General features: G+C 45.6%; 1 protein-coding gene across 1 annotated transcript in view; it reads left to right on the plus strand.

The window, feature by feature from the left end:
- Positions 1–11,627, plus strand: part of NBAS (NBAS subunit of NRZ tethering complex) — a 345,265-nt gene extending 333,638 nt beyond the window's left edge. The window contains exon 52 of the mRNA XM_007183498.2: positions 11,201–11,627. Coding sequence (XP_007183560.2) covers positions 11,201–11,476 — 276 coding nt within the window. The 3' untranslated portion in view covers positions 11,477–11,627. The remainder of the gene's footprint in view (positions 1–11,200) is intronic.
- Positions 11,628–14,658: the final 3,031 nt, after the last annotated feature.

Here is a 14,658-nt window from a genome sequence, read left to right on the forward strand (position 1 = left end):
TCTAGGGATCAGAGAGGGCAGAAGGATCCTGGAGCAGTGGTGCAGTGAAGAGAGTGATGAAAAGATGCATGGATGTACAATTTTGTTAATGACGAAGGATGCAGAAAGCAGAACATAATTGCATTTGGAAACAGTAATAATGAACAAAATGAGAAAAATCTAGTGCCTTTATTCATTTAGATGTATTTTCAAAATAATGTAAAGTTTCTGTAAAGATTTTGTGTTGATAAAAATGCCCTTCGTTATCACTGATAGTTGAGCATAACAAGGGCCTTTCTAGAAACTAGACTGAAGTAGGGAATTGAGGGGACTTGTCCAGTGGTAACCTCCCTGTCTCTCTGTGCTGAAATATAAGTTGCATAATGTTGGGAATTTACAAGAAACTAAGAACTGCAGTGAGATTTTTTTTTTTCTTAGCTGATTTTTAATTGCAAATCCAAGACATCAGGAAGAAGGGAAAACTGGAGAAAATCAGGCTGCATACTTTCAGTGTCTCTTTTCCCTCACCACCCTTGTAACGTATTCATATCTCTGCTCAGGTCTTCCCACTAAAACTTGCCATGGGCCCCTTTGAGAGTAAAACAGTGATGTATTAAACATTGCCGTTCCCTGTTCATCCTGTGTAGGGTATTCCGGACACACTCCTGAATCCCATAGGCGAGCGTGTCAGTTTCCATTTTAAAGCTTCTTTATCTCAAAGGCATCAGAACCGCAACTAGAAGGGGGGCCCCCTAACTGTGAAGCAGCCCTGCTGCCTGCCACACACCCCTGCATACACGCGTGTGCACACGCACACGGGCACACGCCCTCAAAATAAGGAATCACATGGGAAGGTTGCATCACCCAAGTCTTTTTTTTTTTTTTTTTTTTTACTAATTTTTGGCCATGGTATTCTATTTATTTACTTATTTATTTATTTTTGGCTGCGTTGGGTCTTCGTTTCTGTGCGAGGGCTTTCTCTAGTTGCGGCAAGTGGGGGCCACTCCTCATCGCGGTGCGCGGGCCTCTCACTATCGTGGCCTCTCTTGTTGCGGAGCACAGGCTCCCAGACGCGCAGGCTCAGCAATTGTGGCTCACGGGCCTAGTTGCTCCGTGGCATGTGGGATCTTCCCAGACCAGGGCCGGAACCCGTGTCCCCTGCATTAGCAGGCAGACTCTCAACCACTGCGCCACCAGGGAAGCCCCCAAGTCATTTTTAAATGGCACTAGTTTCCCTCCATAACACTCTGATCTGCACGTTTGACGTGCAGCACTGTGTTAAAAGTCTGTGGGTGGTTCGCCTAGGGTTGTGATGAGAACACCCAGAACCTCTGTGGCCTTCAGGTGCGAAAATCAAAGCCAGAGGTGGAAATTGCTGAGGTGAGTCACTTACCTACCACTGAGACCCTTGCTTTTAGGAATTCAGTAATGACACTGACTTGTAACTTCTCTGCACTAAGTTGAGTACTCACATTAGGCTGGCCCATCTGTGACCTTCAGGTGTGCTCATGGAAGCTTTTGCACCCTCCAGAGAGATAAAGTGTTGCAGATTTTTCCAGTTTTTAAACATTTTTTAACTTTTTATTTTGAGATAATTTTAAGTTCACATTCGGTTGTAGAAAATAATAGCAAGAGGTTTTGTACCCTTCACCCAGTTTCCCCAAGCGGTAACATCTTGCATGACTGTAGTATAATTATCACCAAGACGTTGGCAGTGATACAATCTCTGGGCCTTATTTGGATTTCACGGTTTTACGTGCCCTGGCGTGTGTGTGTCTGTGCGTGAAGTTCTGTGCAGTACTGTCACCTGGGATTCACGTGACAACAGTGGTGAGGATCCAGAGCGACTCCATCACAAGGATGCCCCAGGCCACCCCCTCCCCCACCCACCCAGCAGCCAGTGGCGGCTGCTGAGCGTTCTCCATCTCTGTAATGTTGTCGTGTCAAGAGTGCGATATAAATGAAAAGAAATTACTATAATTTATCATTGCTCTCCCAGCACCATTAAAAAGTCATGTTATACTTTTCTAAGGGAAGAGTTTCATTGGGCCTTTTTGCGGGGCTCCTGTCAAGCTATTTTAAATCATACTTGGTATTAGAGTGAAAAATATGAAATGTTGGCTTTCTTTCTTTGTGTTTATTTTGCTATTCACTCTGTCCGTTACTGGGGGGCCCTGAGTTCATCAGTAACTTGTTTCTGCCCTTTTGGTTGTTGACGGTAATCCCTGTTGACATTAAAAACAAAAACAAAAACGAAAAACATCTGTCAAAGGAACTCCTCTGATGGGCAATTGTTCCTGCACAGTGCGTGGATCCAGGCAGAAAAACGCCTCCACTTGCTCGCTGATAGCTTGTATTATTCCGCTATTTGTTATAAGATACTGACAGCTTTATAGGTGTTTACGTTTAAAAGGATGGTACTTAATGCTGATGCCAGAGATTATACCAGCTTCTCCTCCAATAGCGGTGCTCACTTCTTTCTCTAAGCTTTTTCTGAAATTGCAAGCCTCTGGTAAATGACCAACAGCCTCTTTCCTAGGCCAGAAGTAGAAAGGCCTTCTTAGAGATTATGTCGCTGATGAATAATTAAAACCCTGGTGTGGTCCTGAATGCCGGATCACCGTCTCCATCAGCCTTGGTGAGATTTAGAGCTCACCTTCAAAACCTTCTTCTCTGCAAGAAGTATATTCCTCGCTGGTGGGTTTGAATCTCATCTCTGGGATACTTTCTACCAGATGGAAGTCTCTTGACTCATTCCATCAAAGTAAGCAGATATGTATTTACAATAGCTTCATAGACTGAAACGTTTCCCGATTCATAATTCCAGATGTGCGGTTGCTTCTGCTCTTCACGGCTTCGTCCTTTTTAGTACTGCTCGGTGCCTCTGCCCCGACGCCACGTCGCAGGGGCTGTCCTGGACCACATGCCTATTAAAAGAATCATTCATGGAAGGGTTTAAGACCTTTGGCACCTAATTAAGTGTTTCTCCCTGATGCTAGTAATAACTATCTTCCAGTACCAACTGTGCCAGGTGTTATAATAGGAACATCCTGACCTTCCCTTTTTAATAATCCTCTGGAAAGATACCATTCTGGTTTCGCAGATGAAAACACTGAGACTCAGAGGTCATACGGCTAGTAAGTAGCCTGACCTGAAATTGAAACCCTGGATCCAGGTTCAGAGCCTGTACTTGACCACGCCGCTTCTTTTGACCTAACTGAGTGGGCTCTCTGATATTGGAAAAGGGTTATCTCCACAGAGAAGTGAACTTGCTGAAAGCATCTTAAACCATATAGTATCAACACTGAAAAGAATAGCGCAGAGCTAGTTCGACAGCTTGCCCGGTATAGGGCTTCCTTTTTCAAATCCGCTAAGTCACTGGGCCCTGGTCCAGCCCGGCTAGGGGTGGGGAGCCGACCACTTGCTGGGCGCTCTGTGCTGTGCTTTGAAAGCCCTCATGAGAGAGCACCTCTGGAATGAAGCCTGCAGCCTCTAACTTGAACATGTGGATCTCAGTTCTGCCCGGTGCAGCTGCTTCCACAACACAGTCCTTCATGGTTTTAATAAATGTGATTCTTATCTCCTTTAATTTTGCCATGAAGGCGCTGGAACCTACAACATTACTCACAGTGACCAGTGTCTAGGTTGGAGGGAGAGCTTTAAAGATTCTCAGAAAAGCATGCTTGGATTAACATGTTTACAGTCGACCCTTGAACAGCACAGGGCTTAATCCACGTGTACGTTAGGCTTCGCCCTCTGTATCCTCTGAATCCACATCTGAGGTTCCTCCACATCCGTGGATTCAACCAACGAGGGACTGTGCAGTGCTCTAGTATTTCCTACTGAAAAAAAATCCGCGTGTAAGTGGCCCAGCACAGTTCAGACCCACGTTGTTCAAGGGCCAACATGTATATAAAACCGGGAAACCTTCCTTTCTTTGTTCCCCCTTTAACTCAGTCCACATTTCCAACAAGGACCTCCCTGGTGAGCATCTGTCCCTGCTGTAGCCCTCCCGTGATACTGCCTTCTCGTGTTGAAGTCAGGCTTACACATGTCCCTCCTGGCCTCGGCATGCTGTGATGACAGGGACCTTGGGCTGGGCTCCTAACAATCCTGTCTGGTGTCTGCAAAGCCCTTCTTTTCTTTTGGCCCTTATGTCAGCTGGTTTTCTTCTAAGCGTATCCAAACCAGGTTAGGCTGAAGTGATCCAGTCATGCAAAGAAGGATCAAGTGAGTGTTTTCCTGTATCTCTTACAGATACCAGTTGACATTAAACTGACCTATTTTTTTTTTAACATCTTTATTGGAGTATAATTGCTTTACAATGGTGTGTTAGTTTCTGCTGTATAACAAAGTGAATCAGCTATATGTATACAGATATCCCCGTATCCCCTCCCTCTTGCGTCTCCCTCCCTCCCACCCTCCCTATGCCACCCCTCTAGGTGGTCACAAAGCACCCAGCTGATCTCCCTGTGCTATGCTTATGTGGCTGCTTCCCACTAGCTATCTATTTTACATTTGGTAGTGTATATATGTCCATGCCACTCTCTCACTTCGTCCCAGCTTACCCTTCCCCCTCCCCGTGTCCTCAAGTCCATTCTCTACGAAACTGACCTATTTTTACAATCACTGTTCTTTTGTCTCTTTTAGTACCAGGCTCTTCTTCTCAGAATTTTGGGCATATCTACTTATTTCTAAATACCATTTTAACTTGTACATACCTAGACATGTTGCTTTCACCCATCTTCCTTCATCCTCACCTGGTAGTTGGTCTTCTCAGTGAAGGAAGCTCTGCAACAGAGTATCTCCCAATAGTCTCAGCTGGTTGCCTCTAGCGACAGGCAGCTCACTCCCTATGGGCTAACCTATTAGATTTCTAGACAGCTCTGATGGGTGGCTGCCTTACTTAGTGTGAACAGACGTGTAAAGTACCATTGTGCATAGGCTGGTACTGTGTGCTGCAGTGAGGAATGGGTAGGACATTTGTAAAGATGAAATAAAATACACATCCCTCTGTGTAGAGGAACTATCTCATCAGGAGATTGACATATGAAATAATAACACAAGGAAGTAAGCAAAGTAGAAAGGGGGCAAGTACAAAGTTTGGAACTAGCCAAACTCAGGGCCCCAGAATGGGTCATAGAGGTGACCAAGCTTGAATCTTCACAGATTCTCTCCCATTGTTACATCCTCAGTCAGAGGACTGTCCTAATTTTGGATTGAGAAGAGGTATGTGTACTACTAAATCCCACGCCAGGGGTAGGGCTGATGGTACGCCGAGAAATGGAGTCTGAATGTTATGCAGATAAATAGAGAAAACAAAAAGTTACCTGCAGGCATTTTTCTTATTCCAAGCATACACTTCTGTTGCCCTTTTATTTGTCTGCACTTGTAGTTGATACATTTAATAACTTCTATTAGTAATAGTATATGTAGCAGTGAGACAAATATCCTTCCCTAAAGTAAACAGTGAAATAGTATTAAATAGTCTTCTTTAAAGTCATTGAAATGAGGTCCTGCATGCGTTAGGCTACTGGGATTTCAGCTTCTCTCCTTACTGTAATTGCTCTTAGCTTCGTATAGATCCATAAAGTCAAAGATTTAATTCAGAGAAGGTTCATTACCTATTGTTGAAGCAGGAATTAAGCAGTTAACATTTTAATGGCTTGGAAGACAGTAGTGCTTTGTGCTTTAATAAGTTTTTTTCCCCAAGATCTGCAAAGTTTCATTTATTCTCAAAAATTAATCACCGACCAAAAAAAAAAAAATCACTGACAGCGAAGGCAAGCCTTTTACTCATTGTATGATATATGTAAGGCCTTCTTCTTCTATGCTTTATTCCTGATTTGTTTGACCGTAATAACTCCAGCCATTTACTGAACTTGAACTTTACACCAGGCATTGTGCTAGGCAGTTAAAAACATAGATTATCTCAACCCCTGTCTGTTGTCTGTATTTCACATGTGGAAACTGGGGCCTGGAGAGATTATCCTTAACAAGGTCATACATCTATGTAGCTAAAAAGCCAGGATTGGAAATTGGTCTCTCACCCAAAAGCCTGTCTGCTTTCTCTTCACAAGACGACTACTTCGCACTCTAATTCAAAGTTATTTGATCAGAGGAATTAAATCAACTAATCCTCCTGGACTTCTCACATATTTATTTCAAACATCCAACGTACTCCAAAAATGACCGAATATATTTTCTTCCTCAAGCCCTTAAAGCACCAATCCAGCCAATGTCAGGGATGCGTGATTTTCCCCACACCATATACCAAAGTGATTCCCGACCAATTAAAAAGTTAAGATATTTTTAAAATCAGAAAATTATATATATGTATATGTATATATACACACACACACACACAAACATACACGTACACACATACATATCAGATCCTTCAAGCAAGTATAGCTTCTAAGCTTTAAAGCAATAGGAAAAGAATCATAAAGGAACAGATCCTTTCCTGATGATATAAAAATGTAAAACTTCTACAAGACAACAAATAACCAAAACAGAATTGCAAACAACAGATTAGAATGTCCATTACATCAATAACTAAAATCAAATTTAATGTTTAAGTTATACAAAGAACTCCTTCACATGTGGAAAATGATGTTGAAACTCGAGTTAATGAGCAAAGGATTTGATCCTTCCCACAAGAAAGAAATAAAAATGACAGGAAATGTATGGAAAAAATTCATTCTTGCAAATAAACAAATTGAAATAAAATCATCTTTGAGGTCCCTATGCATATCTCCTAAATTAGCAACATGAGTTTCTTTTCAAAATAATAACATCCAAAGCTGAGAAGTTTGCAGTGGAACTGACGCACTTCTCCCCTGATAGCACCACTGTGAGCTGGACGGCCCACGTCACTGGGTGACTGCACTGCTCTCACAACCTCAGCCAAAAATTGTTTCAGATGCTTTGCCCCATGTATTAGTCTGCTCAGGCTGCCATAACAAAGTACCACAGACTGGGCAACTTACACCCTAGAGATTTGTTTTCTTGCAATCCTGGAGGCCCAGAGTCCAAGATCAAGATGTCAGTGGGATTGATTTCTTCTGAGGCCTCTCTCCTTGACTTATAGATGGTTGCTCTCCCCCTGTGTCCGCATGTGGTTGCCTCTGGGTTTATGTGTGTGTGTCATCTTCTCTTCTTATAAAGACACCAATGCAACTGGATTCGGATTCACCCAAGTGACTCATTAAACCTTATTTACCTCTTCAAAGGCCCTGTCTCCAAATACAGTCACATTCTCATGTATTGAGGGTTAGGACTTCAACATATGAATTTGGGGGGATACATGTCATCCCATAAGACCCCAGTTATACCTCTCCTAATAATTTATTTTAAGGAGATAATTCAAATAAAGAAAGGATGTGTGTAAAAACCATTCACTTGTAGTGTTTCAATAATATCAAATGATTATAAATAGCTATTTATAGCAGGGGAAGTTAAATAACTTGTTCAATAGACTACTTCACAGCCATTAAACTTTTTAGGAATGAAAACTGTGTGAAAATAGTTTTTAAAAATTCTCAACATATGAGAAAAGTAGGTACAAATGTCACAGGATTGATTGTGAAAATATATTTGCATATGGATAATTACTAGAGAGAAAAGGAGGATAAAATAATTTTCTTGTGGTGATCCTGATACAGAAGACGTCTTTCTTTTTTAAAACTATTTCCATTTTTTTCTTTTTATTTCAAAAAGAAAAACCAAGTAGGTTAGGATGAGTAATTCTAACTGGTAAGACAGTTGTAGGCTTCTGTGGTAGGTAGTACCAGATGATTAGTGGCTTAAGTTAGGATTTTAGTCAAAAACAAGAAAAACGAAGACCAGCTGAGGCTTAACAAATTAACGTAGCAGCTCCACGATGTCGCGATGATGCCAGGAGCTTTGCTGTGCTGAGGAGGAGGACTCAGGCTGGCCTTGGTGGCCCCGAGGCAGGGGCTTGGTGTGTCGGGAGGAAAGGTTTTGGCTGCCTGTGACCTCGGGCAATCCTTTCCTTCTCTGACCCTCAGGCTCCTCTTCGTCAAAACGCAGTTGTTGGAATGGGTCCTTAGAAAGGCCTTCTCTTCCTTTCTGTATTCTTTCATTCTCTGTTTTGTCCCAAATATGTACAGAATAAATGTCTACGCAGTGTTTTCCTTGCATATGACAATTATAAAGTATACTCTGGCCATTCTGTACATCTTGCAAAGAGCCAGAATCAGGTGGAAGGCCAGAGAGAGGAAGCAAAGTCAGCCCCTTCATTTTCCCAGCATTTGATTATGAGGGTCTAAACTAGAATTTCCCCCACGCCCTGCCCTGGCCACGGCCCAGGCTCAGTGGAGGTCCGCAGTCTCTAGGGAACCTCTGAGCGGGCCAGGACCACAGGGGAAACGTCGGAGTTCACTTCCGTGACTTCAGCGTTAGGCTTCCTCAGCCGGGAGAGCAGACGGAGAGCTCTTGGAGGGTGGACACCCACCCTGCCTTAGGACACGGGCAGTTATCCGGAAGGCACATCCAGCGGGAAACCAATTTTCAGGATGTCATTGCGCTGGAGAGAAGCAAACAGAAGAGGGGATCAGAGCAGCCGCAGCTGCTGGCATTGACAGAACCCCTGTCGCCTCCTCGAGCTGGAAAAATCCATCATTCCCTTTCTAGGAGCCTTTCAGGCCCCCAGAGGGAGGGTTCACGAGTCAACAGAAAGAATAATAAAGGTGTCCTAGCCTTGAAGACTTATTCAGGGCCGCAAAGAAAGTGTCACCCTGCAGTGTTTGGACGCTGAGACTTTTATCCACGTAGTTTATCAAACGTTTGCCTGTAGCATCCTGGCACACACCCTGTTCTCTCCTGGAGGGTTAGGTGGAAGGATTCTTTATTTTTAACAGTGAACCAAACTAACAACACGCACAGTCACTCAGCTGCCACTCGTGCGCGTGTGTGTGTGTGCACGCTCACACGAGCATGTGTCGAGGCTGCGGTGTACCGTGAAAGGATGCGAGCTTTGGAGGAACTCATTCTTCACGTGTTCATTCCACAGATCTTGCTGAGCTCCTCCCATGAGGCCCACGCTCTTCTGGGCCTGGGGCTGCAGGGTGAACAGAGGACACACCATCTCTGCTCTGGAGGAGCTCGTAGTCTGGGTCGGGGGGGAACAAACAGTAAACGCACGGAATAGTCCGAGCTGAGGGCTCCTGGGCAGCTCACCGTGGAGCAGCCTTTTGATGCTTGACACACGGCTCTGGCCTCACTGAGCCTCAGTTTATGCGTCTGTCAAATGAGGTCAGAACCGTCTTAAAGGGACGTTTTAAGGCTTACAGAGAAGGTGCCTCAGCGGCACGTGAGGGCCTCTCGGGAAGAGGCAGGCACCGTGCTGGGGTTCAGGTCCTGGTTCCCTACTCTGGAGCAAAAGAGAAAGGAGGGAAAGAAGACATGCAGAACCTTCGTAAGGAGCCCCCGGTGGGGAGGATGGAAAGCTCTTCTGCTACTTTCAGCAGCAGAAAAGCTGGTCTTGTACCAGTTGCCTTTGTCACCACCTCTAAAAACGAAAACAAACAAAAAGTGGGAAATCGAGTTCAACCTCAGAGTCTTCGTGAGTCAGAGGTGGGTGAGCGGAATGTAACTGCTGATGCAATGAGAGGCTGAGGAAAAGACGCCCAGAGTTTGCAGGACTCACCAGTTCTGAGTCTAGAATCTCGTTCAGTCACGTACGTGTGCACTTTACAAAAATGTGACGGGGTTCAGCGAGGTAGGTTCATTCAGCCATTTAACGAGTGCGAATTAAACTGGATGCTGAAATGAAAGGGCGCCAGCCCCCTGTGCCCTCAAGAAGCTCCCAGGACGGTAGGAAGGCAGCCAGACCAAGCACGATAATACAGCCCGGAGAGGCGTGTGTACGGCGTCCTGGAGTGTGGGGCGAGGGGGGTCAGCCTGGCCAGGAGATCTAGGGGAAATGTCACCAAGAAGATGGCACTGGAGCTGACATCTTTGTGGGGTTTTGAAGGATCACTGGTTGGTAGGAAAGATAGGCTCCGTCTGGTAGTGGGCAGTAACTTTTATTCTCAGAACTTCTTTTGTTTTAATCCTTGCAGCCAGTCGACACCCTTGACCTTCTTGTCTCCAGTAGCCTTTCCTCCTTGTCACAGAGCACTCACACCGTGTACAGTGACGTAGTAGAGTTGGTCCAAACATGAGATAATTGGTTTTGAAATGCCACATTATTTCTGTGGTTACTATACCCAAAACTATTAAAAGTGCGCAGTGACATGAAGAAGAAGCTGTCGTGAAGCTGTTTTATGACACCCCAATGTAAATGAGAAGCTCTGAATTTTGGTCTGTGATTCGTGTTGACTTGATTCCTTATGAAAATATGGATAATAATAAAACAGAAAAATATAAGCTAAGTGTCAAAGCCATGGAAAACCATGCATAGGCCAAGAAGATAAGACCAGGGAGAAAGTACAGAAAATATGCAACTGAAAGAGCACAGAAAACTTGTTTTAAAAAGGTGAGTTTTGTGCTAAGCTTTCTAGAGGCTTAAGCAAGAATAGCTTTTAAACACCTCCTGTCGGTTATCCTATTTACAACAGTGGGGTCGATGGATGTACTTTCTCAGTGGAGTAGAAAAAGGGTTTTCTTGTTCCGAAAAGAATTTTTTTCACAGGGATCTACATAAAGGAGAGGTTTGAGGTTAAGGAATATAGACCATGGTGAAGCACAAATGAAATGGTAAATGTGGTTGTCAACAAGCTCGAGCTTTGAAGTCATGACTGACCTATATTCAGACTCTGGCTCCACAGTTTACCGACCACGATGTTAAGCGAAATTCTTACCCATCGGTTTCCTAATCTGTGAAGTCAGGAGGTTAAAGTGCTGGCTTGACAGGGCGGACCGAGAGGACCCAGTGAAGGAGGACATGTCCGGCGTTTAGCACAACTTCTGACACTCGATGTGGGAGCCGCCACCGTGATCCCAGGGGGCCTTGGTACGTGGCCATGTCTTACGTGAAAAGGAGACCGGGTCTGTCGTCCCGTGTGTGTGACGCCAGAGACGCTCGTGCCCTGTGTGTGCTTCTCGGAGCAGGCGCTGTTAGCCAGGGTAAAGGGGTTTCTGATGACAAAGGCAGCAGGGCAGCGCCCAGCACACCCGCGGGGCTGTGTCTGTGTCTGCTGGTGGGGAGTCAGCAACGCCCGCCCCTCACGTCTGCCTGTCTTACTTCTTGCAGGTGAATGATTCAAACTGCGACCGAGAACTTCTCTCCCTGCTCCTGGACGCCAAGCTCTTGGTGAAGTGCGTCTCCACTCCCTTCTACCCACGTCTCGTCGAGCACCTCTTGGCCAGCCCCCAGCAAGGGCGCTGGGATGCGGAGGAGCTGGCCAGACACCTGCGGGCCGCCGGCCACGAGGCCGAAGCCGGGTCACTCCTCCTGGCCGCGCGGGGCACCCATCGGGCCCTGAGGACCTTCCGCACAGCCCTGGGTGCAGCGCAGCACTGGGTGTGAGCACGCCCGCCCACGGCCGCCACCGTCACCAGTCTCAGCTCCCTGGGGGAAGAGCCTCCAGAGCCCAATGCTGTTTCCAGAGGCAACACGTGTACCTGTCAGTTGTTCTCAGTGGTTTCAGCGAATTACAAATAAAGCTGTATATAAATGATGAGCAAGCTGCTATTTTTTTTTTTTACTTTTTTTTCTTTCTTATAGCGACTGGTTAACATACTTTCCTACTAAGAGAGACTGGACTCTTCTTATTTATTTATTTTGTGAACCGTCTCTTCTGATAGAATACAATTAACACAGTGTCTAAAACTGCAGTTCAGGCCATGGGCTGTGGTGGTGGTGGAAGGGGAGAGCGTGTGGAATGGCCCGTGGCTGGAGCACGTCCTGGACGGAGGAAGGACGGACCTGGAGTCACGTGTCAGGTTAGTTATGCGACTTTGGGCAAAGTACTCCCTCTCGGAGCCTTAGTCTGTCCTGTAGAAAATGAGAGTTGTGCTATTTATCTCACAGGTTGCTGTGTGTCATGTGAGGCTCTGTCAGATACTTAGCAGGGGCCCAGGAAATGTTACCTCTTCCCCCGCTTCACTCATGCAGATGAATTGTGATTTGAAGGCCACAGGTAGATGATCGATACCAGTACACGAGGGCTGCCTATTGATTAGGGGCCTCCAAACCTATCAGCATCTCCGTAGAAGGCCGACAGGTTTGCATGTCTGTAGAACCTCTGTAACCGGGGTGGGTGGGCTGACAGAGCCAGCCAGGATTGACTGTCGGGGGGTCACTGACTAACAGCCAATCATAACAGGGGCGTGGATAGCAACACCCTTGGGAAAACCAACACAGAAAGGGAATTCCCTGCACAACACCATAAGGACCCCAATGCATAACTCGCTGGCACTTGCTTCCACTGCATAAGTGTGTGCTTGAAGGTGAAGGTTCTTGGCTGGAAGTCCTGGGCTTAGCTCTCGTGAAAACCTCACACCAGGTTCAACCCACAGCAACTACCCCTAGGCAGCAGTTGGCAGGGAGCAAACTCCGTGAGTAAAGGACCATCGGAGGATCCGTCTGATGCACACTGGTCTTTACCACGACCCCAAAGAAATATTTGGAGAGAGAGAGAGAGAGAGAGAGAAGGTGGCTGTATATTCATAGGGATGTTTAGTCTAGATAGATAATGTCATCTAGGACAATCCTTTACTACAATGAATAATTTTTAATTAGTTTAAGTAATGTGGAAAGGTTGCCTCTGGTCAAGTTCCATATTGCTCTGTCAGAGCCAGTGGGCTGAGTGTTATGTAGCTCACTGAGCGTTGTTGATGTGTGGCGTATTGGGACAGCCTAGTCTCCACCTTTCCTCCCCACACTCCCACCACTGCCACACACATACCTGGTTGGGTCCACCCTCTCTGTAAGAGTAAGTTTGCTTACTTCACCTCACTTCACCTGTCATCATTAACATCTTCATCACCATCACTACCATCATCATCATCACCATCACCATCATCACCATCATCACCATCATCATCATCATTAACATCATCACCATCACCATCATCATCATCATCATCACCATCATCATCATCACCGTCACCATCATCATCATCATCACCATCACTACCATCATCATCATCACCATCACCATCATCACCATCATCATCACCGTCACTACCATCATCATCATCACCATCACCATCATCATCATCATCATCATCATCACCATCACTACCATCATCATCATCACCATCACCATCACCATCACTACCATCATCATCATCACCATCACCATCACCATCATCACCATCATCATCATCACCATCATCATCACCATCACCATCATCATCATTATCATCATCACTATCATCATCACCATCATCACCACCATCATCTTCACCATCACTATCATCACTGGCTTCATTTCATTTCTGCTCCTATGGGTGTAGCTAGAGTCTTCTGACAGGAAAAAGTTTTTGTCATCTTTGGAGGAAGACTTGCTGGCATAAAAGCTCACTCCGCTGACTTCTGACCAGTTGTCTATTCCAGGATTGAGTTCCTTGCCTGAACCTTCAGCAGCACCTGGAATCTGGGAATGGCTTGTACAAGCTTCTGAAATACTTCTGAGGAAAAGGCTCAGCGTAATTCTCCCAAATTAGATAACATCTGTCCAGACTGACCCCCGAGGTCACAAAGGTCTTCCTAGAACTGTGGTGCTACCAGCTGTACAGATGGCATTAATCCAGCTAGGAAGCATGCCTACTGGCAACTTGGGTTTTCTCTAACCTTACAGCCGACTTCCATCATTTCAACTGATTGTAAACAAAGTAAGCAGTATTCTGAGATAACATAGTCCATTTCAGTGGAATCCATCCAGAGATGTTTTTCTTCTAATTGCAGAATTAGCGGCCTTAGACATCAGTATTGCATCCCGACTATATAAATCTATAAATGAGGCCCAGAGGGCGCCAGGCCAACAGTGAGTGTGGGTCTCCACATCCAAGCCACCCACCCCGAAATGCTTATGAGGAAGGGATTCCCTCGTATAACCTACGTTGCTCTGATCTGACTCACGTCCTTGCTTATCAGAAACCAAATTTCCAAGATTTGAACACTTCCTATGGGGAAAAAAAAAACAAAGAAATAAAGGGAATAATTCCAGATTCATGTCAATTGCCTAAATACTCTAGAAGACTCAGCTGGTCTTTAGAATGTTGTGTTGGTATTTAGATGTTAACCATAATGTTAAAGAGGTAATATGTTGTCTTTCTTATCGTAAAAAATTTGCCCCAGACCTTTCTCTTTGAAAACAAAGAGTAAGAAAGGGATGCTCTGGCCCTCACTCACTCACGCTCAGGTTTCGTGGCCTTGCTTGCCTGGAAAGTGGACGCCAGAGTGAGCGGAGTAGGGAGAGAGCCTTTGGTGTTGGATGGCCTAGGTGCGAAGACCGTGAGACCTCCGGGCAAACCACTTCCTCTGTCTCAGCCTCATTTTCTCATGCATGAGTCGGGCTAATCATGCCTTTCCAGGTATTTGCAGTTCAACAAGATAATGCCATTGCACCGCAGCCGCCCGGTGTGCCCTGCGCCCTGCTGGAGCCCCGCTCCACCAAGGGCCTGCTCTCTCTGACGACGGTGCTGGGCCCCTGCTTCGGCTGCAGAAATTCTCTCCCGAACGCATACCCCAGGCTCTAAGTG

Source organism: Balaenoptera acutorostrata, chromosome 12 (genome assembly GCF_949987535.1).
Source record: "Balaenoptera acutorostrata chromosome 12, mBalAcu1.1, whole genome shotgun sequence".
In the NCBI taxonomy this organism is placed as follows: domain Eukaryota; kingdom Metazoa; phylum Chordata; class Mammalia; order Artiodactyla; family Balaenopteridae; genus Balaenoptera; species Balaenoptera acutorostrata.